The sequence below is a fragment of the Mobula hypostoma genome, chromosome 9, assembly GCF_963921235.1.
Source record: "Mobula hypostoma chromosome 9, sMobHyp1.1, whole genome shotgun sequence".
In the NCBI taxonomy this organism is placed as follows: Eukaryota; Metazoa; Chordata; class Chondrichthyes; order Myliobatiformes; family Myliobatidae; genus Mobula; species Mobula hypostoma.
Genome location: NC_086105.1, coordinates 115197549 through 115224877, shown reverse-complemented (window position 1 = coordinate 115224877; position 27329 = coordinate 115197549). Strand labels below are relative to the sequence as shown.

At 41.0% G+C, this 27329-nt stretch overlaps 1 protein-coding gene across 2 annotated transcripts in view; it reads left to right on the top strand.

Moving 5' to 3' along the window:
* The first annotated feature begins 516 nt into the window (after positions 1 to 516).
* Positions 517 to 27329, top strand: part of sdk1a (sidekick cell adhesion molecule 1a) — a 779580-nt gene continuing 752767 nt past the window's right edge. For both annotated transcript variants that reach the window (XM_063058961.1, XM_063058960.1), the window contains exon 1: positions 517 to 2102. In XM_063058961.1, coding sequence (XP_062915031.1) covers positions 1508 to 2102 — 595 coding nt within the window. In that variant the 5' untranslated portion in view covers positions 517 to 1507. The remainder of the gene's footprint in view (positions 2103 to 27329) is intronic.

Below are 27329 nucleotides of genomic sequence, written 5' to 3'. Positions count from 1 at the left end.
CCCTTTTCTCTCATTCCATCCCAACGTTGACTTCTTTCGCAAACACGAGGAATTCTGCTTTCCCTGGCTTTGTACTTACTTAAGAGCATTCTTTATTTATAACTACTTCACACCATGATTTATGAAGAGCAGCAACCTCGGCAGTTAACTTGCAATTTACACCAGCGTACTCCGAACCTCCGAGTATTTATTGTTTTCTTTTACCACTCCTCTTTTCGGTTGGGAGAAAGTCTTTTTTTTTCCGGACCAATCAATGACGAGATTCCGCTCACTAATGAGCAGACAGCACCTTTCTGTGGACCGTGCAATTAGAAACGGAGATCGCAATTTTAACCAATCAATGCCCCGATTCCGCCCGTTTGCCCTGCGAGAAGGATAGCAAGTCGGCCAATCAAACACGGGAACTGTCCCCGGCGGATTCTCAACCAATGCTGTTTCGAGTTATGGTTAATGGTGGTGGCCAATGGGGATGCGCTTGAGCTTTCTCCTGCTCGAAGCGAAGGAGTTTGTCTGGCGAGAGCGAAAGCGGCGGGGAAGGAAAAATTAGAAACTTCCGTTACAAATGCTTTACATCAACATGAAAGCGAGGAGGGAAGTAAACGACAAGGATTTATCTGCAGAAGTTAATGCTTTCTAGTCTCCAGGGGTTCAAAGTTTTCGGAATTTAGGTCCCCCTCCCCTAAAAGCATGTTGGATGTGTTTTTATATCTGTGCGTGTGGGGTGCTGTGTCCTTAGTACCGTTCAAAGCACAAACTGAATGATAAAACTTTGTCAACAGCAGGCTTTACGGCGGGGTGAAGGATTTGCTCAAAGTTGGGAGTTACTCCAAGTGTGGAGATGTAACTTTTGAGGTCGAGATTGAGTATTGTTGGATCTCATTAAAATTTCGGGATTTTACTTCTAGTACCACACTATTGGGGGAACAAGCAAACTTTCCTCGGAAATATAACATTTCCAGCATCTGCAGATTTTCTCGTGGTTGCGTTCGGAAATATAAACACGTTTTTTTAAAAAAAGCGCCCAGATGGTTGGAGTTAATTATCAACCCGGAGTTAAACGAGGGAGTTAAGTTCAAAGGGATTAATTATTACTGTCTGGAATTCCCCAGCTTCGGAACAGAAGGTGTCAGTGGAATTGCGAAAACAGATTTGGGAAGCAAACGCGCCCATTTCTACCTCTTTCCCCTGTGTCGGGGTGAAGGCGGTTGGAAGAGGGTATCGCGGCGGCCGTTCAGGAAATCAGGACTTTGGAGAGGGATCCGAACGCTGACCGGAGAGGTGCTAATCATTAATCTCCAGGCGGCAAAGGATTAAACCAAACCCGATCCTCCTCCTCATCGCAACCGGGCAAAAGAAAATACCAAGCAGCAGATCCGAGGTGGCGTTGATTTCTTTTTGAAAAGAGACGTTGGTTTGGGAGGAGGAATCAGCAACTGAAAGAGTTAATACCAAAGCATAATCAATTGCAAGAGAGCGATCTGACTGCACTAATCGAGGATATCAACAGATGATGGGAGACGCGAGTTCTGGACTGGTCGATAACCCGCTGACCGCAGTGTTAGTTGTGGATGGTGGTTGCCCAGAGGCTAAAACCCCGGGCCAGGAGGAGCTGATCCATCATTCGAGCGGGGAAACCGGGAAGGGGACACCGCACTCTGAGGCTCCGAGCCATAAACTAATTGTAAGACCAGCGACATTTGTAATCAATCATTCGAAGGATCGATGCCAAAGCACATATGTGCAAGGTCCGATTGGGACCTTTCACCTAAGAGGAGCCGATGAACAGGGTTCGGCTCAGCTCCCGCATTCAGCCCGTACTCAGGTTATCGGAATTGCCAAAGAAAACGAGAGTACGGACAGTGCAATCAGTAACCAAAGAGAAATAAAGCGAGGGCCTTGTTTGAGAGCTGTAATCAATAATCAGGTGATTAGGATCCCAAGTGGTAGTGGGATCGGTGCGGTCATGGAACCGAAATCGGGAGAATTAAAAAACACGGTCGGATTTGCCAGTGCGGGAAGAAACTTTAATATGTTTGGATGTTTTGGGAGATTGTGGACATTTGTGCTGTTTCATATCCACGTGCTACAGACCCTTGCGCAAGGTAAGATGAGACTAGTATTCAGTAGGTCTGAAATCATCCTCTGGCGTGGAGGCTTAAAATGCTGTTTACACGCAGTTTTGTGTTTCTTTAAATCGTGATTGCCGAGTAGAACAAGTGCGCATTGTAGTTTGACGATTTTATTTTTTATTTTTCAAAGTTGCTCCACGATCAATAAGAAAAGTAGCGATTTGAAAACTGCAGCCAGATAGCGCATCGAAAGAGTTAAACATGGAATTTTATACGCTATCATTTTTCACAGGCGGCTTACTTTCCAAACTGACTTGTAGTGTTAAGGAACAATTATCCATTGGCGACTAGGCTAATGAGACGGTGTCCTCTTTCAATTTCTTTCCAGGGAAGAAGAATAAATAATTAAAACATTAGGTATCTATCAGTATAAATTAGCGCCTTTACCGGCTCCACTTTTCATTGGCAATAGCAGTACCAAATACCAGTTCAAAGCAATCTCCCAATCCCTGTTCTGTTTTAATTTATTTTGATCTAGCAGTCTCCAATCTATGAACAGAACCCGCTCCAGTTTACCGATTAAAAGTGTTGTTGCTTCGCGATCGTCTTGTTTGATCTGTGATGAGTCACAGAAAGTATTAGATACAGAATTGTTTTTTTTAAACTCGGCGAATAAACCAGCGTCGCATCTTGTATGTTTTGCTATTGAAATTTAGTTTCTTGAAGTCGACATCATCATTTATATGCACTGGTACTTTATTCAAGTTCCAGTGCTCCTCGTATCCCAGGAAGTGATGTTTGTTTAGCAAAATGGAAAATTGCAAATCACTAGCATTTTAAGTTCCTATCGATTGAATGTTTTAAAGATTGGAGAACCTGTCGACTAACTTGTTTATTTAATATCCATATCTTCAGTTCATAGTTGTCATAGTTCGCTTTGCCTGTGAAAATAGTTTCAAATAAAGGACGGATTGATTAACCATTTGAAAGGATGTGGTATTAACATTTTCTTCTGAGCTAGATCTTGCATCGGTTGATTACAGTGGGATGGGCAGCCCATTAGGCACTAGCATCCAAATAAGATATCAACTCAGAATCAGGAGTTGATTCTCTGAGCTCCATTTTGCAGACTACCCAGGATTACTTTTAATATTAAAGCAGAAAGCTACCACTAAACCAAAAAACTCATTTTGGAAAAAAAATTTAAAAATACAAAAAGAGAACAATGGCACAGGTAAGTATGTTAAAAAGCTTACCGGAAATATACTCAGTTTTACTAATTTTGGAGGCAGTCCAACAGAGATTCACCAGGTTGTTCCTGGAGACGAGAGGGTTGGTTGTCCTTTTGCTGGCAGTTGAGGAAATTGGATCAGTATCCTTTGCAGTTAACAAGAGTAACTGATGAAATCTAAGGGGGCATTGCAAGGTAGATGTTTTCACTTGCAGAATTTTGAATGAGGAGACTGTTACAAGGTAAGGGAATGGTTGTTTAAAACAGATGCAGTAGGATTTCTTCTTGGTGAATCGCTGAAATTCAAGCATAGGAGGGTAGTAGTGGAGGCTAGATTATTGGAGGTATTTTAAGTGGAGATAAATTTTTGAAAAATCTGTGAATTGCGGGCAATGGGGAATTGGCACACAAAATAGGAGTGGAGATCATATTGAATAATGGAGCAGGTGGCCATCTCCTGCTTATATTTTCTTTGCATTCTTTTGATACTTGGAATATATTGCAGGGGTACCTAGTTGTTCAGAAATCCTGTTTCTGTGTGTTATCCCTCTGACATTTTCTTGAGTGCTTTATTAAACATTCATTGCAGGTAAAACTAAATGTTATATAGTTCTTTTTTAATTGCAAATCCCAAGAGAGCATTTGCAACTAAAATCATTAATCTGCATACCTGAATATCTGCTTTGAAGATCCGTAAAATAACAGAAGAAATGGATCATAAGGCATAGCAAGTCAACCACTTATCATAACAAGGAAGTTTGTCATGCATTCCATTCAGCAGGATGAGATGAACATTTTGCTCCAAGTTTAGTACTAATTAGCTTTTTTATCCCTCAAAGTGGCTGAGGTTTAATTGGTCGACAGTAACAAGTTAGGTGGCAGATTGTAAATTGCCAGGTGTAAATTGGGAGTAGGAAATTGCAAAGGGGCTGAAAATTGTTGATGAGAAAATACTTGAAAGGCCCAGGGAATGTTGGCCTTTACCTAATACACGCAATACATTCATTGGTTCTACAAAACTTTGGTCTGATCCTACTTAGGATGTTGTGTGTAGTTCTGGACATTTCTTGTGAAGAAACAAATGCTAGCATTGGAGGAAATACTAATCCAATTGATCCAGGAGCTGGATTATAAAGACGAGTTGTATGGAGTAGACTTCTACTGTAGTCCCTTGAGTGTAGAAGATTAAGGGACCTAATTGTCGTCTTTAAGGTGATTAAAGTTGCTAAGTAGATTGAAGCTCTACTCTGGTGGAAAAAAATGTTAACACAGAGACATAATCTTAAAATTCGTGTCAGGGAAGGTAATTAAAAGCTATTGTTTATTTTTAAATTTTGTAATACAGCATTGCGATGGGCCTTTCCGGCCCAGCAAGCCCGTGCTGCCCAGTTACACCCCAGTGACCAATAAACCTACTGACCCAAATATCTTTAGAATGTGGAGCAGCTGTAAAACACACGGTCACAGGGAGAACTTGCAAAGTCCTTATAGACAGCAGTGGGATTGAACCAGGGTTGCTGTCACTGTAATAGTGTTAGACCATCATGCCGTTCCTGAACGAAATCTTGGACACTGTTCCTCTTTCTAATTATGAACCTTCCACAAAGAGCAAATTCGTAAACCAAAAATTCATTGATTTTTATTAGGTAAGGATGTTGAAGACCTTGGGTCCAGAAATAATTGATGGAGATTTTTTTTTCTCCACCTACTCCACTTTTGCTGTTCGCAACTTACACTTTAACGACACAAGTAACAATACAACCTTTTCCTAACTTCAATATTGTATGCAAATTTATGACTATGTTGTTACATCAACCAAATATCAGAGGTTTGTAATGATAAACTACTTAATGCAAGTTTGTGTGCACTTGGAAAGAGGAAAAAGTCATTCATCCATTGCAAGTTATTTTAATTACTGTTTTCAGTAAGGTTTCTTTGAAGTTTAAGCATTTCTATGGAGCTCTCTGCATCTCACAATCCTCCCTATTACCACCTACTCCCTACCTTGGGTTCCAAATGTATAAACATATAAAAGATAGTAACTCAAAGTATAGCCTTGCTGTTGGATTGGTTAGTATTTTGTTTTCTTGTATGAATTTATATAAAACTCAATTTAATCCAGAGTAAATCATGCTAGCAGTCGTTTCAAGGTGAAACAACCATTGGGAAATTAGGCTGGGGACTTGAATGCACAATTGACATTGGGACTGCTGACGTTCTCCTGGTTTCAGGTGTTTGGTAGATGACGCCAGGCAGTATCTGTAGAAATGAGTACAGTTGGTGTTTCAGGCCGAGGCACTTCAGCAGGACTTGGATAAATAAAGATGAGGAGTAGAGTTGAAAAGTGGGGAGAGGGGAGGGAGAAACACAAGGACGCGTGGCCACTTTGGGTTTCATCCGGGTGCTCCGGTTTCCTCCCACAGTCCAAACACATACCAGTTGGTAGGTTAATTGGTCATTGTAAATTGACCTGTGATTAGGCTAGGATTAAATCGGGGGGGCGAGGAATTGCTGTTGCTGGGTGGCACAGCTCAAAGGGCCGGAAGGACTGATTCTGCGTCTCAATAAGTAAAATAAAATAAGAAAACTAAAGCTGTAGGTACAACTTTGTGGTTGTCTGGACAAGTCACAGCAGAAGCAGGATCACAGTGTGCTTCTCCCCCCCCCCCCCCAATATTTAAAGAGGCACTATTGACATGATGTGACTGTGGGTTTCTCAAAAATCTTCCCAAATTGCTAGAATTAGATTAGATTATGAGGACACTCAGTCCTCGTTTAGTGTCATTTAGAAATGCATGTATTAAAAATGATAATGTTCCTCCAGTATGATATCACAGAAACACAGGACAGACCAAGACTAAAACTGACAAAAACCACATAATTATAACATATAGTTACAACAGTGCAAAGCAATACTGTAATTTGATAAGAGCAGATCATGGGCACGATAAAAAAAAAGTCTCATAGTCCCAATAGCCCCAACATCTCACGCAGATGATAGAAGGGAGAAACCCTCCCTGCCATGAGCTTTCAGCGCCGCAAACTTGCAGATGCAGCATCCTGGAAGCACCCGATCACAGTCCGACTCTGAGTCCATCCGAAAACTTTGAGCCTCTGACCAGCCCTCTGACACCGAGCACTATCTCTGCGGAGCGCTTCGACCCCGACCCGGCCGCCAAGCAACAGGCAAAGCCAAGGATTCAGGGCCTTCCCCTCCAGAGATTTTGGATTACACAGTCGCAGCGGCACCGAAACAGGCATTTCACCAGATGTTTATCCGTGCTCTCACGTCTGCCTCCATCAGATCAGAATTGTGCATGGCACCCTACTTGACAGATTATAGATATTCATCACCGGAGTGGCCGAGCGCGCTTGAATGTACTAAAAGTAATAAATTAGTTGCAAGAGCAACTCAGCAGGTCAGGCAGCATCAGTGGAGTCAAAGGGGTGGTTGATGTTTTGGGTTGAAACACTGCATCGTGGCTTCCAATAGTGATGCTATGCTTTATTTCAGCAGTGGAGACCTTGGCACTGGAGACATTGGAATGACCATGACTGTTTGGGATTGGTCGGGGTGTTGGTAGTGGTCTTGTGTTGTGGGAGGTAAATCAGAGGCTCCTGGACTTGGTACAATGATATGCCATCAGCAAAAGTTCTACTTGCACAGGATGTATCAATTTTACTGAACAATGTATTCACAGAGTTAGGTTTTCTAATCCTGTTATCACAGAACAATTTCAAAATGTTGTGGGATGACCTTTGCCATGCTTTCATGCATGGACTGCCCGCTCTGTGAAAATCAGTGTCACGCTGGCTCACAGCTTCAGGAATATTCCACGTTCCTGCAGTGGACTTCTGCTTCATCTCCCAATTTGCTGTTCACTGCAGCTTTGGAGAGGATACTCAGGCTGAAGAATGATTTTACCTCCTTGGCAGTGAGTGCTTGGATCACTTCAGGGAATTGATTGTCGACTTCAGGAAGGAAAAGTCAAGGGACACCAGTCCTCATTGAGGGATCATTGTGGAAAGGGTGAGCAGTTTCAGTTTCCTGGGTGTCAGCATCTCTGAGGATCTATCCTGGGCCCAACATATTTATGCAATTATGAAGAAGGCATGACAGCGACTATATTTCTTTAGCGTTTAAGGAGCCTTGGTATATCACCAAAGATACTTGCAAATTTCTAGATGTGCCATTGAGAGCATTTTAACTGGTTGTATCACTGTCTGATATGGAGGGCCCACTACACACGAACTGAGAAAGCTGTAGAAAGTTGTAAGTCTGCCAGAGCTATCATGGGCACTAGCCTTCCCAGTATCCAGGATACCTTTACATTTTTCTGAATAATGATTGTAATTTATATTTTTTAATGTATTGCAACTTCTTGCTTCCCTAAAGCAACATATTTCATGACATTTACCAGTAACAGTAATTCTGATTCTGATTGATTTCATTGAGGAGGAAGAGTTTACTTTAAGGCACTGGATTTTTCACGGGATTGTCCATATGGCCTTGTCGTTGTGTGCACCGTATTTCACGACTTTGCGAACAGGAGGCAGGAACTGCTGGTGGTGCAAGAGTTGCAAAGGTACATGGAGCTTAGAGTTCAGAAGGGAAAGTGTGCAGAACAACAGTGGTAGATGAATATAGGTAGCTGCAAGGAGAAAGGCACTTTTCAGTATACACTGCCTTGTCTTCCAGCAAAGCAGATGTAAAGATTGTCCTTCTCCTCATGCCATATGTTGTGCTGAATTTGCATTTGTATTAGTTGCACTATTGACAACTGGTTACCTACCTTAACTCACTCTCTTAACTGTAAAGGCAGTCCTCAGCCTTTGAAGCCAACATGTGAGCAGCCTTCAGTAGGGTGAAGCCACAGAATGCATTCGGCCCAGGCGGGGTACCTGGCCAACTACTAAAAAACCTGTGCTGAATAAATGGCTGGAATGTTCACTGAGATCCTTACCCTCTTGTTTTGGCAGTCAGAGTTACCCACCTGCTTAAAACAGACTACAGTTATACTAGTGTCCAAGAAGAACGTGGTACCCAGTCTCACTATCATAGCACATACATCCACCGTGATGAAGTGTTTTGACAGGTTGGTGATGAAACACATTGATTCCTGCTTGAGAAGTGATTAGGGTCCACTCTACTTTGCCTGCTGGAGCATCAGGCCCATAGCAAATCCAATCTCATTGGCCCTTCGCTTAACCCTGGAATATTGAGACAGTAAAGATGTATACAACAGGATGCTCTTTATTGCCTACAGCTCAGCATTCAATACCACCATCCCCTCAAAACTAATCAAAAAGCTTCAAGACCTTGGCTTCATTACCTCCTTATGCAATTGGATCCTTGATTTCCTCACTTACAGACCCCGGTCATTTCAGATTAGCAACATCATCTCCTCCACAATCTCCATCAGCACAGGTGCACCACAAGGCTATGTGCTTTGCCCCCTACTCGACTTGCTTTACACTTTTGACTGTGTGGCTAAGCACAACCACAATGCATTTTCAAGTTTGCTGATGACACCAGTTGTAGGCCAAGTCAAATGTGGTGATGAATCAGAATATAGGAGGGCGGTTGAAAATCTGGCTGAGTGGTGCCATAGAAACATCCTCTTAATGTCAGGAAGACCAAGGAGAGAATGATTGACTTCAGGAGGAAGAAACCAGAGGTCATTGAGCCACCCTTCATTAGCGGATCAAAAGTGGAGAGGTTGGCAACTTTAATTTCCTTGGTGTTGTTATTTCGGAGGACCTGTCCTGGACCCAGCATGTAAGTGTGATTACAAAGAACACATGACAGCGTCTTTACTTCCTCAGGAGTTTGCAAAGATTCGGCATAACATCTAAAACTTTGACAAACTTCTACAGATATGTGATGGAGTGTATATTGACTGGCTGCATCACAGCCTGGTTCAGAAACACCAATTCCCTTGAACGGTAAATCCTACCAAAGGTACCTGTCCATCACAGGTAAAGCCCTCCCTGTCATTGAGCACTTCAATGTAAAACATTGGGGTAGGACAGCAACAATCATCATCAGAGACCCCGCCACCCAGGACATGCTGGTTCTCACTGCTGCCATCAGGAAGGTGGTACAGGAATCTCAGGACACTCCACCAGGTTCAGGAACAATTACTGTCCCTCAACCATTGTGCTCTTGAACCAAAGGGAAAAACTTGACTCAACTTGCCCCATCCTTGAAATGTTTCCAGAACTTATGGACTCACTTCCAAGGACTCTTTATCTATATTTATTTCTTATTATTCTTTCTTTTTGTATTTGCACAGCTTGACCTTTGCATACTGGTTGAACGCCCAAGTTGGTGCAATCTTTCATTGGTTCTATTATGGTTATTATTCTATTATGGATTTGTTGAGTATGCCTGCAAGAAAATGAACCTCTGGGTTGTATATAGTGATATATGTACATTGATAATAAATTTACTTTGGACTTTGACTTGCAGCTTCCCTTTATGACTTCCAGATTCTGGGTCTCTCCTTGCAAGTATTGGCCTTGGGGTCTTTCTGCAATTCTAAATTCTCTTGGTCGGTTCATGGTTTGATACAGAATTAAATCTTTTTCTATGAAGCATCCCCCTCCTGTTCCTTTGGTTCTCCTACTCCAAAGTGCTTTCACATCGGTAGTCCAGATAAGTCCCACCTATCTTTTCCATTTTTGTTTCATTGCAGTTGGGTTATCGTTGTTAAAGTACTTCACTGATTATGTAACATCGTTGTAATTGTTACTGCACCTCTCAAGTTGAGAACAATTGATTGCTCCTGATAGTTCATACAAGGACTTTATTCTACATATAAGTTTGAATATTTAGGTATTTTTGCTGTCTTCACCTAGGCTTGCAGTTATCTATTATTATACCAGTAACAATCAGCTCTCCTGTCCTTCGTTGAGGACTTGGATGGCATTGGAAGTGTTTTCAAGTTTGTTATCTCACTACTGCAAGGTAACCACTTCAAAGTAATTACGCTGTAGCTGTGAGGATGTTGTATTGGAGTATTGCCCTTATTTCGTGCTGGTTTGGTTCATTCTGTGATCAGCTGATCTGGAAATTCACTCTTTCAATTTAGCAATTTAGTTTTTTTTCCCCCTCTATTTCCTGATATACTTTCTTATCCTTGGAGAACTTCACAGACCATTAACTTCTGTGTGGTAGTTTCCAGTATGGTACACACTATCTTCTACTCTGTGGTGGATGTTTTAGCCCTCTAACCGCCACAGATCTGAGATGCTCCATTTATATGGAAGGATACGTTTCTGTGCAAATCTGAATACCCATTCCTCATTCTGGTTCCTCACAAGATTTAACACCAATAATCAGCTACCTCAGGTAATCTCTCACATGCTGCTTAGCAAGATCCACCTGCACTGATATAAAGCATCTGTAACTGAATCCCTAATTTGGACGCTGAACTTCGTTCCAGCACCAGTTTTCTGAACTGCAGGTTTTTATTTTTGACGAGAATATGATGTTTATTTGTGCACTGTTGACTGGGTGGTGATTTTCACTTTGATGAGTCAACCATAGTTACCATCTGCCGACTCTCACGTTTTTGTCCAAGTAGTTTTGCCAGGGTCTCGAGGGAGTCGTGACTTCCGTCATTGCATTTATGGCACTGATGAAAATGTTCTAGTCTTGCATCAAAACTGGGAGGTTTCTGCTTAAACCCTGCGTCCTCCCTTGGGAGAGACATTGTGGGTGCTGCCTTAGTCAGACCATCGTAGGAAGTGTCACTTTCTGATCAGTTTTTCATCTTGACATGCAACAATTGTGGAACCTGTATTCAGTTGAATATTGACTCATCAGGAGGTCTCATTTCAGTACATATTACCCGATGACAACTGCCATTACACAATGTCAGATACTTTTAAGACTAGTTTATTTCAGGGAACTTGATGGAAACAGATGAAATCAATTTACCTACTGCTTTAGAGTTAAAGCAAAAGACTTGCAGGCCATGATTGTAGAATTTGTCCTCCAGTTCTTCTAAACAAGTCTGCAGTATTCAGATCAATCAGATTGAGTTAGTTATTAATGCATTTGAATTTAATTTAATGAGGGTGGAAGGGATTGGAAATACTTAATATTGCACGTGGAAGTTGAGTGATATCTGAAAGCAAGAATGATTTTAGCAGGACTAGGTTCAATCCAAAGATGCCTTTTTGAGATGTTTCTCGTGTTCAAATCTTTTGCAGATTTATTGGTATGAGTGGTGTTCGAATTAATTTAATTTCAATTTTTGTGTCATTTAAAAAGAATATAATGTGAAAAGCAACATAACCTCAATTTCCCACCAGTGAAACTAACCCACATACAAGGTAAATGGTCAAAATCTTTATAGATGGGGAAAAAGTTATTTTTAAAAGAATATGCTGAGAGTAGTCAGAATAGGTCAGAAGTGTTAACCCTATAATGGATTTCCTTGAGATTAGGTTAGCTCAGGTGGATAAAGTGATTAGTGGCAGTCAGTACCATGTGGCTGTTGCAGAATGCGTTGCTGTCAGCTGATTGTTTATCAAAAATGGCCAATCTTGCCTTGTAAACAAATGTGGCAGCCAAAATGGATATGCTGTGGAACACACAAAATGCTGGAGGATCCAAGCAGCATCTATGGAAAAGAGTAAACAGGCGGTGTTTCCTGCTGAGACCCTTCATCAGGACTGGAGAAAAAAGATGAGAAGTCAGAGTAAGAAGGTAGTGGGAGGGTGGGAAGATATACTGGGTAGTAGGTGATAGGTGAAACCGGGAGAGGGGAAGGAATGAAGTAAGGAACTGGGAAGTTGAATGGTGAAGAAGATAAAGGGCTGAAGAAGGGGGAATCTGAGAGGAGGACAGAAAGCCATGGAAGAAAGTGATGGGGGTGGGTGGGTTTGGGCAGGTAAGAAGATAAGGTGAGAGAGGGTAATGGGGATGGTGGGGGGGGCATTATCAGAAGTTTGAAAAAGTCAGTGTTCATGCTGTCAGGTTGGAGGCTACCCAGATGGAAATAAGGTGTTGCTCCTTCAACCTGAGTGTGCATTGATTTCTCAAACTTCCTGAAGAAGGGTTTCGGCTTGAAATGTCAACTGTTTACTCTTTTTCCATAGATGTCACCTGGCCTGCTGAGTTCCTCCCAGCATTTTTATGTGTGTTGCTTTCAATTTCCAGCATCTCTGCAGATTTTCTTGTGTTTATGTAACCACTAGGGGCACAAGACCATAAGACATAGTAGCAGAATTAGGCCAATCAGCCCATCGAGTCTGCTCTGCCATTCTATCATGGCTGATCCCGGATTGCACTCAACTCCATACATTTGCCTTCTCACCATATCCTTTGCTGCCCTGACCGAGCAGGAAACGATCAACTTCTGCCTTAAATATACCCATGGACTTGCCCTCCACTGCAGTCTCTGGCAGAGCATGCCATAGATTCGCTACTCTCTGGTTTAAAAAAAAAAGCCTCTGTTCTAAATAGGTCACCCCTCAATTTTGAGGTTGTGCCCTCTAATTCCGGATACCCCCACCACAGAAAACATCCTTTCCACATCCACCCTGTCTAGTCCTTTCAACATTCAGTTGGTTTCAATGAGATCCCCACACATTCTTCTAAATTCCACTCAGTACAGGCCCAGAGCTGCCAAACGCTCCTCATATGTTAACCCCTTCATTCCTGGAATCATCATCGTGGCAGTGGGAATACATGGAAAAGGGAGAAAACCTCTTAGAAGGTAACTAAATAGCTATCCATTTTATAATAAAACTCAGCCTGATTGTTGAATCTATAATGTTCTTTAATATCAATGCATTTTATATCTATGTGAAGGGGTCAATGGTAGTGAAAATTGCTTGTATGTTTTTGTAATGGAAAGTGGCCATGGCTATTTTCTAGTTTTAATAAAATACCTTCTTGTGTGGTCCTGAGTTGTCACAGAGAAAGTTAACTACAGAAGTATTGGTTTGTGTACCTAACACTCTGACCTTTGCACTAGGTCTTTGCATTCCTTCAAAAGATAGTGTTGGAGTAAAGAATGCTGAATCTACATATTTAAGAAATGCCATGGGACAGAAGTTTCTACTTATTGCATTGCTTTAGTTTGAAGGAAAGCTCTTTTGCGTCATTGTGCTTCACGCATAAAAAAAGAAAATAATGTACTCTGCTCTGTTTCTAAAAATAGTGCTGTCGCACCTTTCTAAATACTTCAGTTCTATAAAAATTCTCACCATTAATTTACAGTACGAGGACAGAACAAGTTCATAGATACAAGACCAGGCAGGCCTTTATTTTTTTTTTAAGTTGTTGACATAAGTGCCAGACATGTAGTTGACTCCAGAGAGCATATACAATCCATTTTCCAGTAGGATTACTAAATTAGGGACAGCAGGAATGTGGCTGTCTTTATCCCCTTTTAAGTTAGCTGAGATTACTTCTTGCATTCCAACTGGGTCCGAATCAAAACTGTCTAATGTGTAGTTCTAGAGATGAACTTAAAACATTTATTACTTAGATATTCTAGTGTTTCATATGCCAAACTAATGGGTGAACTTGTTTCTAATTCTTATGGACCAGCTTGTAAAAAAAATTAACTATATCTTTTAGATTTGTAGCACTTGTTTGCAAAGATTTCACGTGAACCACTCTACCTGAAATGTTAAGTACTGCCAGTTATTTAACAAGCGATGACAAACAAGTCTTCTGATGCAAGTTCAAAAATGTCACATTTTAAAACAATATAATCAATAGTAATAATGAAGTAATTTCATATCCAGTGCTAAAATGAAATATTTACTTTTTAATGAGTGTTTAAGTTCTCAAAAATAATCAAGTGTAATGAAATGTATTGCATTTATTAATACTAACAGTAGAGATTTCTGAAAGTTAGAAAGACAAATTAGTTTAATATTGGTGTAAACATACTCAATTTCTTCCACTCTTTCTTTGAGACTGAATGAGAAACTGATTGAAGGTTTCAAATGGCCCTGCCTTGTTTTGTTTTCATATCTGTCATATTCCAAAGATTTGCAGTTGAACCCTGGCCCACTTGAGAAAAGTAAATAATTTTAACAATGGGACTGTGGAAAAAAATTAGGCCTGCCACTTATCTGTTGAAAACGCCTGTTCATTTTCAGGTTCCGTTCTGATTTCCTTTTTAACCAGAATGTTACTTGAAGTTAGAGAAAAGGAGGGAAACAAAATAAAAATTGGAGGCTATAGCTAAACCACCATGTATTAAGTTAAATGTTCCCCACCCAGTGTATTTTGTTCAGTACTTATTCATGTTTCGTATTAATCATATTGGAATGAACAGGAAATGTAAGCTTTTGGGAGTTTGCACAGAACAAATGAATGTTGCTAATTGCTTAACATTTTAAACCACAAATGCATTTGAATTACATGACGATTGCAGAGCTCTGCCCCGATTATAAATTTCACTTTTAAAAAAAATATATAATCTGTAAAGATTGAGTTATCTGCATATTGAGATGTTTTATATAATTATAACAGCTGATAGGATTATGCAGTTTTATGAATTAATTACTGCATTTCTTCTCTGTGCTGTACAGCAGAGAGCAAGTGGTAGCTGTGAAAAGAGAGACTGAACAACCAAAAAGACCCAACCATTAACACAGCCACCACTTAATTTTACCCACACTGCACCAGAAAATGTGGATCCTGCATTGGCCTCTACAGCCATCTGAGGACCCATCAATAGTCAGCCCTTTAGGAAAACACCCCACTCGACTGGAGAAATTGCTCCACTACAACTGCATGTCATCTTAAGCAGTGAAATTTAGGAGGTTAATTTTGTCCTGCATTTCAAAGTGTGGAGGGCAAAACACACGAGGGAGGGATATTGAGGTGCAGAGATCTGAAGAAAGGTGGTGAGTCCAATGGGAACTTGAGGAACAAGGGAGGGGTAGGCAAGTTTGAGTATGTTGGTTCTGGGTAGAGATTATGAATTGAGTAGTTCGGAAGTTACTTGGAATGAAATGAAGAACTGTGTGCCGTTACCTGGAACTGGTTTTGCTGTGAATTGTAACATATGGAATTTGTTTCTGCACTGGCAAGTAAAATCTGTAAACAATTTTCTCGTGCACAAGTGTGGTTGAATTCTAGAATGATGGATGTTTGAAGATGTACAAATTACAGAGCTGAGCATTCATACAGTGACAAGACTGTAGTGATTTTAAGGTTCAGTACTCTAGCCTGACTGTGCCATATTTTAAATTTTTTTTGCATCGTTTCTGTGACATCCATTTTTCTCAGCATTGTCAAAGCCTGAATTATATATTCTGCTCATCTTTTTTATAATAGACCTGTGAATCTTCATAACTTAATGTCCTTGATACTCTGAATCCTTTTAAATCTATCACTACCCTTTCAAAAATCACGTGAAAAAACTTAAAATTCATGTATTGCTCATATCTGGTGAGAAATAGGAAATTCTGCAATAATAGGGAAAAGAATAAAGTAGTTCAAAGTTGTGGTCCCTTGGAGGCAAGAGAGTGATAAATTAACATTTTTAAAATTCATCATCACTGCAGAAAAGATGTACATTTATGAAAAATAGAAGGAAACCTTAAGAACAATAATGTTGTTTGAATACGTATTGTAGCAGAAATATGAACTCTTATTAATTGTCAGTGTAAAAGCTTGGGTTTGATGTTTTGAACAAATGAACTAGAGAGATAGTAGATGCAGCAGAGATGATTTTCCAATAATCCTAGATTCTGGAACTGTCGTAACAGACTGGAAGGTAATAATTATAACACTGTATACTTCCCGTTTAAGGTGGTACTGGTGAAGCACAGCGAAGACTTGCTGGTAGCAAACAAAACTATTAACTACTCTATTAAGCAGACTTTTTCTTGGAAAGGATCACTGTCATCAGTAGCCTGTAACTTCCCTTTTGGAGTTGAGCTTTTGAACCACCTGTATGACCTGGCATTTTTTGTGGCGTGAACTGAAGTCTCGTTGGTGTAGGGTGGTTGCCGTGAGGTGGGTACGGCCCGAATTGAGACAGTGGGGCCCAGGCATGAGAGCAGGGAATGAGCCAATGTTTGGATATCAGTGGAATGGACCTGGAGCTGATCTGAAGCAACAGAACCAAGGCGAGGCAGAGTTGAGGCAGTGGGGCCTGAGAGTGAGGAGCACTGTTTGGCCGACCAGATTGGAAAGTGCGGGTAGAAACCAAATTGAAGCAGTGAGGCCTGGGCTCAAGAGTGCTTCGAAGTGGCAGGGCGGGGGTCTGAGAGTGAGGAATGACCCAAGGGTTAGCTGATTTAAGCGCTGGGCCAGATTGAAGCGGTCAGCGTGCTGCAGCCACAGAAGAAGGACGGACTGGTGTTCAGCTCGCTGTGTTGAACTGAGGCTATGACCTGCACCTAACGGGCTGCAGTGATGTGTGGCTTCGTGGCTGCAAACTCGCTTCCATGAACTTCAGTTCTGAATGTTATTTGAATACTTTATTGTTTTCACATTTTGTTATTTTTTCCTGCACATTGGGTTTTTGACAATCTCTTTAAAAAAAAAAATGGGTTCTGTTGGTTTTCTCTTTTGTGGCTGCCTCTAAGGAGATGAAGCTCAGGGTTTTCTGTACTATACATGCTTTGATAATAAATGTGCTTTGAACTTTGAAGAAAGTCAGGGGAGATAAAGGTGAATGTTACAAAGTTCTTGTAGTCTGGAAAATTTGAGTGAGGCTTGACAGGCAGAAGATAACCAAATCAAAGCACAAGGTAGTGAGTGGAAAAGCAAAGCTGAAATGGAACGTCAACAACTATATGGTGTGAGATTTGCTATTAAGAATGAACACCTCAGTCACTCACTTAATGAACGACACTAGTGGCCCTATGATTCAGTTCATTGCGAAGCTGCATGCTAATATCACATGTGAATGCGCCTCTCAGTGGTGTGGATGAGGCTCAGCACAATTTCTATTCCAACCTTCTGACTGGGTTGGGAGAGCAGTGGAAATCTTAACTGGCATCAGAGGTGAGTAGCTGATCTTCTTGAGTAAATTCAGTGTCACTGCCAGAAATCTTGAGGAAAATTGTGATCTGTATTGAGAGAGGAGGGAAAACTGATTCCAATAAAGTCCTCCTGACAAAATGCTCAGAGCACTCTCATTTAGGAGAAGAATCTTACAGTGCTTCGTAACAACGCTCTGCTTCAAGCACTGACACATAATTGCCTCCAAAGTACACCACAAAGATGTCTAGATGACACAAGTGTTGTCCTGATGCACCCTGTTCTCTCTGTCATCACTCCCCAGAGCCATGGTGGCATCAGAAATGTTGCCACAAAGTGATGCTGAAGGTCTCAATGTGACCACTGAGAAGCAAGAATACCTTAGGAGATTAAGAGTCTCCTCTCCCATGAGGAGGGTATTTTAGAGGACCTCAGAGATACAGTGGTATGGCCATTTTTCAAAAAAGGAGATGCATTTGGTTTTGATTGCTCCAGAGAAGGTTTGCTACTGTCTATCTCGAATAGGTCATAACAAGGGTACTCCTCTTCCCATGGGCTAAAGAGCGGCTCCCTGAATTGCAGTTTGGATTCTGATCACTTTGGAGCATAGTGGATGTGATCTTTGCTGTACGATGACTGCTGGAAATGTGGGGAGCAATGTCAACTGCTGTACATGACCTTTTATGACTTTTGCCTTTGGCTCTTGAGTCAGATTCAGGTGCTGTTCGAAGTCATTTCCATCCAGGTCATACGAGGTGTTTGCTGGGTTTACTGCCAAATCCCAAGAACTTGTAGAAGTGGCTTTCTCCCATTTAGTGGTGTTAACACCTGGCCTGAAGATTTCAGTTTCTTCAGTTTCCAATACCTGCTGTAACATTTGCATATTGATCCAGGGAAAGTGGCTCAGCACATTTAATGAGATAAGGGAGAATACTGGGGTTTGATGGAAATGACTGGCCTAGGGATGGGAAGTGCAGTAATGATACACGCATCTTTTCATGGATGTATCCTTCTTTACCCTCCCAGTGGATGAGAACTTTTTTTTTGCTTAGCAGATACTTGGAATTCTCACTAGATGCTTAGACAATGAGTGTTGAAGATTCTGATTTGATAAGAGAAGGAAGAAATATAGCGATTGGGTAGGAAATTTTGTGAGATACAGGTTTTGCAAAAATTTTGTTGAATTGTAAAACAAGATTGGGGCTTATAGCCTTGTGCTATTTTTATTTTAGTAACAGAATTAAGGTCTTGGATTGAAGGCATTTTAATTTTGTATTCCTATTCTGATTCACCTCTTTGTGGCTTCCTTCACTGTCTTAACAAAACATAAAGCTGAAACAGCTTTAGAATAAAGCCTCATTTTCCATCTGGGCTTATTGAAATCTTCTGTACAAAATATCAAATTCAACAGCTTTGGATGATTCACCTGGTTTGTCTGTATAAGAACTGGTCACTTCTGCTGTGGGTCATTCTTCCATTAAATTGATTCACTTTTTCTGCACTAAGACTGCCTGACCTGCTTGGTATTAAGAGCATTTCCACGTTCCTTTTGTTTTCTCACATGAACAAATTATCACTGTTGTGGATGTTGCCACTCCTATTGCCTTATTCCCATGCAGTGCTTTCTGCAATTAAAATTAATTTGCTTTCTGTCTTTCCTAATTTTGAGGAAGGGTGTTTGTTTCTCTTCCTATGGATGCTGCAGATGACCTGTTGAATGTTTCCAACATTTCCTATGACAAGTACAAAGATGCAGCAAAATAAGATTCAAATATACTTTAATTGAAGATTTGGTGACCAGTTCATATTACAGTAGCCTTTTGTGTTTTGCAGTCTTTGCTCTAGTCCTTTATTTTGGTCTGGTTTATTTTCAACAGTTCTAGTCATCCTGAGACATCTAGTTGACAGGATATAAAAATTCAGACTGCAGAGTATTTTGTGACTGTTGTCTGTTCCAGTATATAATCAGCTTCCTAGGATGGGCATGGAGCATGGAGAAACAATTTCGCTCTATATTTCTTCTACCCCCTGCCCCCCCCCTTCCTATCTCTTGACCTGGTATGAAATAGTCTATATTGTGCATGTAAAATTATTTCCCTGAAAACTGATGAAGCACATCCAAATGGAGAGGGTTTAACAGAATCCTAATCCTGGTTCTGCATGCTTGGTGTCATCCTGTATATTTTCAACCTGTGCTCCTTTTATTCCACTTTGTCATTTTTTTCTGTTTTCAATTTACAACTTTTCACATGAGCTCTCAGATGTTCGCACTCTTGGGGATGCAGTGCCTTAACTATTCATATGTTCCCTTTAACATTACAGTCTCTGTAGTTTTCTTTTTGTATTTGTTTTCACTGAATAATATGTCATGTTTTTATTTTAATTTGCATGTTATTACAATAATTTCCATACTGTTTTACTTGTACTCCCATTCTGTCCTTTGGTCTGTTTGTCTTCAAGTGCTGTTATTCTTTCTAGTTCTGGTGAGGGATTGCATCTAAACACATCTGAGCGAGCACTTGAACCAAGGCATAAAAGACTATGAATCTAATGCAGATAAATGGGATTAGTTCAAATGGGTTCAACAGTCAGTGTGAGTATGATGGGTCTGTTCTCTTCTGTATCATTCTATGACTCTTAGACACTAAAAGCAGTAGTCTGTTTCCTTTCTATAAAAGGTCACTGAGTTGTATGAAATGGCTGACATATTCTACTTTCGTTCAAAAGTTTCAGAATGTACAATTCTTGCTTAGCAAGAGCCATTTGGTTATGTGTCGGAACCACAGCCAATAACCTAATAAGCAGAGATAATTTAGCTGTTTGGAATGTAGGGTGCTTCAGGCAGTTCTGTATATTCTGGGCTGCCATTGTGAGTTTCTACTTGTGTACCTTTGGAATCTGAATTAACTGTTCAGCATTACACCACCTGTTGTCTGAATAAAAGCATTGTAATATGATTTTAAATCCTCTTTTCAATGTGTGAGAGAGAGAAGGAAAAAAAAGAAGTCTAAATATTGGAGGTAAGAGTGGGGCCTGCCTTGTTATGGTAATGGTGATCTGGTTGCCCCAAGGATACCCAATGACAGATGTCAGCACATTTTTATCAGGCTTGTATTTACCCCATTTTGCTCTTGATATGACGAAGGATGTGATCCTGTACAAGATTGATATGGAAAGTGCATTGGGCATGCAGGGATAAATTGAATTGTAGATATTCATTTGAATTTCTGGAACATGAAAACAGTCATTTCTGTTTTCTACTGGGAAATATCAATTTTTCATTTTTTCAGAAACACGTTTCTCTCACAGCGGCTGTGAAACAAGCTGTGAAACAAGAAGAGGTAATAGAGGCAAGTAGAATTACAGCATTCAAAAGCATTTGGGCGCATGCTTGGTTTGGAAAGGTTAGAGAAATATTGGCTAAGTTCAGGAAAATGAGACTGGCATAGGTAAGAATCTTAGTTGGCATGGACGAATTGAACTGAATGGCCTGTTTCCATGTTAACCAACTCTAAATTACTGCTGAAGACACAGCATTTTTTTCAGTGTTCCTCCTTAACTCTGGTATTCGATATTGTTTATCTTTTCATCTGTATGTTAAAGGAAGTCAGTTTGGAATTTATTGTGGAGCACCATTGTCTGCTTGGGAGCTTGTAGTCGGGTTTTTATTGCTTGAAGTTGTCACGCTGGCTTAAGTTCCACACAAAAGAGTTTCTTTGTGCTGGGTTAGCAAAATAACAAAAATTAAAAGATAATGTGAGGGTGTGACGTGGAGTCAGAAGAGGTTACAGAGGCTGGAATCTGGAGGAAGGCAGCAGGTCAGGTACCATCTGGGGAGGGAAGTGGACAGTCAGTGTTTGGAGTTGAGATCCTTCATCCGAGACTAAAAGGTAGAGGGGAGGTAGCAAGTATACAAAGATGGAGGGAAGAAGTGGAGCAAGAGTTGGCAGGCGATAGTAGGTGGAAGTAGGTGAGGAGGCATGATGGACAGATGGAGGTGGGGAGAGTTGGAATGGTGTCAGACGGTGAAGCAAAAGTGATAAGTGGGTTAATGATGATGGAATCTGAGAGGAATGTGGAGCATGGAATAAAGGGAAGGTGAAGAGGAGGGGAACCAGTGAGAGGAGTGTATGGGTGATGGGCAGGTGGGAAGGGAAAGAGATGGTGATGGGGGCTGGGTGGATCACAAAGAGACATAGTGAAATAAATTGAATGGTTGGCTGTTTTATTAGTGTAATGGAATTTTTTTCAATAAGTAATAGGGCAGATATAGTACAATGGTTATGATAAAATTATGTTATAATCATTATGATGACTCTGGGATTCTGAAGGCAAAAGCAATATAAAGCAAGCATTAAAAGGTGCAATCTTCCGTAAAGGTTTGCACACAGCAAACTCTAATAATCCACTTTCAGACCTTTTGGAAACCCTGGTGGTTTTGGCATCTGGCTCAGCTGGTAATTTTGCCATAGTCTCATGCCACTCGCAGCCACCCAGGTCTCAACATTCCACTCTCGTTCGCCAGGACCCAACTTTGAATGCTGTCTTTAGTCTGGACAGGGGTTTATTTCTTGCATTATACTGTAACCTTAAGGGGTACATTGAAGTATTTATTACAATACTGTGCAATATCTTTATAAACAAAATGAATGTATTTTTGTGTGTATCTGTCTGTCTTCTGGCCAGGCACCACTTTCACCCCAATCATACCTGATTATCAGTTATATTATGTTCTGAAGTTAGGAATTGAACAATAAACATCACTTAAATTACAAACTGTACATGTTATTTTCTAATTTATTCATGTGTAGTCTCATAATTTTTTTACTGATGCTAATTGTAGTCAGTGAAAACTTCAATAAAGTATTATAAACGGCTATTCAAGGAGGTAAATAAGTAGCAGATGCTCTCAACCAGGGGAAAAGTGAAATGCAATATAAACAAGTGGCCACTCTATTAGGTACACCTCATTAATGCAAACATCTAAGCCAATCATGTAGACATGGTCAAGAGGTTCAAGTGTAGTTCACACTATACATCAGAGTGGGGAAGAAATGTGATCTAAGTCAGTTTGTATGTGGAATAATTGTTGGCAGATGAGGTGGTTTGAGTATCTCAGAAACTGTTGATCTCCTTGGATTTTCATGCACAACAGTCACTAGGATTTACAGAGAATGGTGTGGAAAAACAAAAAAAAATCCAGTGATCAGCACTCTGGGTGAAAATGCCTTGTTAATGGGAATGGTCAGAGGAGAATTTCCAGATTGGTTCAAGCTGACAGGAAGGTGACAGTAACTCAAGTAACCACACGTTACAACAGTTGTATCCAGTAGAGCTTCTCTGAATGCATAATATATCGAACCTTGAAGCAGATGGGTTACAGAAACAGAAACTTCAACGTTCAAAGTAAATTTATTATCAAAGTGCATATATATCATCATATACAACTCTGAGATTAATTTTCTTGCATGCAATCACAGTAAATACAAGAAGCACAATAGAACCAATGAAAGATCGTACTCAATAAGACAGACAAACAACCTATGTGCAAAAAACAGCAAACTACAAATACAAAAAGAAATAATAAATAATTAAGCAATAAATATGGAGAACATGAGATGAAGAGTCCTTGAAAGTTTGTCCATAGGTTGTGGGAACGGCTCAATGTTGGGGCAGATGAAGTTGAGTGAAGTTATTCCATCAGTTCAAGAGCCTGATGATTGAGGGGTTTTAACTATTCCTGAACCTGATGGTTCGAGTCCTGAGCCTCCCGTACCTTCCTGATGGCAGCAGCGTGAAGAGAGCATGGCCTGGGTGGTGGGGGTCCCTGATGATGGATACTGCTTTCCAGTGACAGTGCTCTTTGTAGATGTGCTCAATGGTGGGGAGGGCTTTACCCATGATGGACTGGGCTGCATCCACTATTTTTTGTAGGATTTCCCTTCAAGGGCTTTGGTGATTCTATGCCAGCTCATGATACAACCAGTCAGTATACCCTCTGCCGCACATCTATCGAAGTTGTAAAAGTTTTAGATGACATGCTGAATTTTTGCATATTTCTCAAAGTAGAGGCACTGTCGTGCTTTCTTCGTAATGGCACTTAATGTGCTGGACCCAGGGTAGATCCTCTGACAGGAGTTGCTAACCATCCATCTCTGATCCCCCATTGAGGACTGGTTCACTGACTTCCAGTTTCCTCCTCCTCCTCCTCATGTCAATAGTGATCTCCTTGGTCTCGCTGACATTGAGTGAGAGGTTGTTGTGGGACTATTCAAGCAGATTTTCTTTCGCCAACCTGTATGCTGATTTGTCACCACCTTTGATTCAGCCAACAACAGTGGTGTCATCAGCAAACTTAAATATGGCCTTGGAGCTGTGTTTAGCCTCACGGTCATGAATGTAAAGTGAGAGCAGGGGACCAAGCACTCAGCCTTGTGGTGCACTGGTGCTGATGGTGATTGTGGAAGAGATGTTGTTGCCAATCTGGACTAACTGGGGCCTGCAAGTGAGAAAATCAGGTAATAAGGCATAGGTCTTGAAACTTATTGATTAGTTTTGAGGGGATGATAGTATGGAATGCCAAATTGTAGTCAATGAAGAGCATCCTGGTGTATGCATCTTCACTGTGCAGATGTTCTTGCATCAGCTTTCTGATGCTGGTGTTTATCCCCTCTCCAGATGCAAAGATAGATTATTAAGGCTTAAAGGGTCTTAATAAATGAGAGAATGTTTTTGGTAGTCAGCAAAATGATTCAAGCAAAGGTACAGTCTAATAACAGAATTAAAGGGAAAGCTAAATAAATATTCTATACTGTGGTTATTATGTGTGTATCACCCTGGTTCACATTTTTACTGCTGTGCTGTAGGTATTTCATTTTAGTGGTTCTGTAAGAGCAGTCTGTTTGTTTAGGTTATTGTCAGTAAGATGAAAGAGTTGATTGTGGACTTCAGGAAGGGTAAGATGAAGGAATACATACCAATCCTCATAGAAGGATCATAAGTGGAGAGAGTGAGCAGTTTCAAGTTCCTGGGTATCAAGATCTCTGAGGACCTAACCTGGTCCCAACATATTGATACAGCTATAGAGAAGGCAAGACAGCGACTATAGTTCATTAGGAGTTTGAAGAGATTTGCTATGTCAACAAATACACTCAAAAACCTCTATAGATGTATCATGGAGAGCATTCTGACAGGCTGCATCACCTGGTATGGGGAGGCGGGGGTTACTGCACAAGACCAAAAAAAAGCTGCAGAGGGTCGTAAATTTAGTCGGCTCCATCTTGGGTACTAGCCTATGAGTACCCAGGACATCTTCAAGGAGCAGTGTCTCAGAAAGGCAGCATCCATTATTAAGGACTTCCAGCACTCAGGGCATGTCCTTTTCTCATTGTTACCATCAGGTAGGAGGTACAGAAGCCTGAAAGCACACACTCAGTGATTCAGGAACAGCTTCTTCCCCTCTGCCATCCGATTCCTGAATGGACATTGAACCCTTGGATACTATCTCACTTTTTAAATATATATTTCTGTTTTTGCACGATTTTTAGTCTATTCAATATACATATACTGTAATTTATTTTATATTATGTATTGCATTGAACTGCTGCTGCTAAGTTAACAGATTTCATGACACATGCCGGTGATAATAAACTTGATTTTGTTATGAGATGCGGAGGAATGTGGATCAACCAATTAGGATGGTGAAACATGGAGGTTTTGTGAGGAACGCTAAGGTTGATCTTGGGGTTTTTTTTGTTCGGTGGGAGATGAAGAGAGAAGACACTGTGGAGAACCGGTCTTCGGATTCAACCCACTGGAGGGCTGTTGATAGAGCAAGGTGCTGGGATCTCCTGAAGATTGGTGAATATGTGCAACTTTTGGAAGAGTTGAGCTCCAACTTGTGCACATTTGACTGTTTAATTATTATGGACCCTTTTTGTTTTCTTTCTTTAAGAACCTTTAAGTTAAGATTCATAAATATAATTTCTTTAATCATCTTGGCACTGAGTTGTAACAGGGTAGCAAATTACACAGCATCCACACAGACTGGTGTTTGGGGTGGGAGAGCCTTCTGTATACCCTAGTCCTTCGCAACCAAGGAAACCAGCAGGGTTTCATGTGAAATTATCTGCACAGAATGCATAAAATATTCATTAAGAAAATTTGAGTATTTACAGAAACACGCTTTAAAGGCAATGAGATGTGAACAAGGAGAATGGACTGAAATAGGTACTTGTGTGTTGTGTAGTACCTGTCACTGGGCTGGATAATCTGTTTCAGCTCCGTAATAAGTCTGATTTTCTTCATTGCCTTGCATATTGAGCACTCCTGCCAAGTCATGCTTATCACCTCACACTTCCTCTTCCTCTCACGCTGTGCTGGATTGTGCTTCGTCTGTCTCATTTCATGTTTTTCCTGTGGCACCATTTACCACATGCAGTTCGAATCAGTCTGGGTACCTGGCTGCCGTCGTGCAAAGTGAACTCTGACTCGGCTGCCTGTGTTGGATTCTGAGACTCGGTCTATTGGAGTCGTATGTGGAACTGTCTCAGATCAAAGGTAAATGTGCAACTTGCATTGATGGATCCCAATGTAGTGCTGCGTTGGAGGGTCCTGGTTGTCATTGGAATGCCTAATATTGGACAGGCTTGCATGCAAAAGATTGATGGATAAAGATAAGTTCAAGTAACTTTTTTTCTTTGCATTGGCAGCTAGTGACGGAACCATAGATGCTGATACCAGTTACGATCTGGAATATTTCACCGCCTTGATTGGTCACAATGGCACTGAGCAGCTCTTGCTATCGGGTATTGAAGCGCCTTGTCTGAGATAAATTCTGTTCCCTTTGTATTCTGTATTTCTTCCAAGTTGGGTTATCATGTAGAGGACACAAGATCTTCTCTGATTGCGAAGCGAAGCTGTCTCAGGTCTGGTTAGTATTTGGATGGGGGCTGCCTAGAAATACTAGATGCCCATATTCCCTTTGTTTGGAACCACTCCTCCCCCATCTTCTCTCTTTCTGAGAACTCTCAGTTGCATTCACAAAACCGTACTATTCAGCTGTATCAAGTGTTGCTTAACTGATTGGTTTGTTGTGTTAGTTCTCTTAATCTAGGCACAAATTCCTTTATTTTTGTGGGAATAATTGCAAGGTCAACTGGGCAGAGTTTCCTTTTGATATGCGCATTTGCTGGTTCAGTTGATCTGCCAATTTTGTTCTTTGTGCTTAAATATAATCATTTAATAGAACTATCCTGCTTCCTTGACCATTTGAAGAGATGGCAGGGAAGATTAAATCATCACTGTTGTGGAATAGTGTAGGTCCACACGGACGAGAGAAGCAGAAAGTGGAATTGATTATCAAATATACCAAGATACAGCGAAAAGCTTGTCTTGCATTCTGCTCATCATGATCAAATCATTGAGGTCAGGCCCTCTGATGGTCAGGGTCAATTATGAGCAGTCTATGTGATGTGCAAGCCTGGACAGTACGATATAGAGGGGAAGCTGCTGCCCGTATTCCCCTCTCCGCACAACTGATGAATCAGAATGAATGGCACCAGTAGCATCTCAGGAGTTGCCAAGTCAGAGTTGAACCCAACGTAGGAGGACTGTCTTAGAGACTCGAGCTCCTGAGTTTTCTCTTTGGGTTTACTCCCAAAGCTTTTCCCATGAATGGGTATAGCCGCAAAGCAACTGAGTTTTGAAATCAGAGTTTTCCTTCTCATAAATGTGCTGCCAATCATGGCTGATAAGCCCCAGCTGCCCGAAGTAACTGGTTTTAAAGTGCCAATAACTTGCCTTGGCTCCTTCTGTAGAAGTGGCTCCACTGGGCTTAGTAGCTAAGCCACGTGTGAAAGCTAGGAGCCCCTGGCTATGACAAGCTTGAGGAACATATCATTGGGGTACGACAAGATAAACCAATACCAGAATGCAGGAGCTGGACTTAGTTGTCAGAGGCTATTTGAGACTCACATCATTGGGAGCATTTAATGGCTAGTGTGAACTTATCCTCACTAGCACCCTTGTCTGTGATAACCTTAAGGAACAAATCATT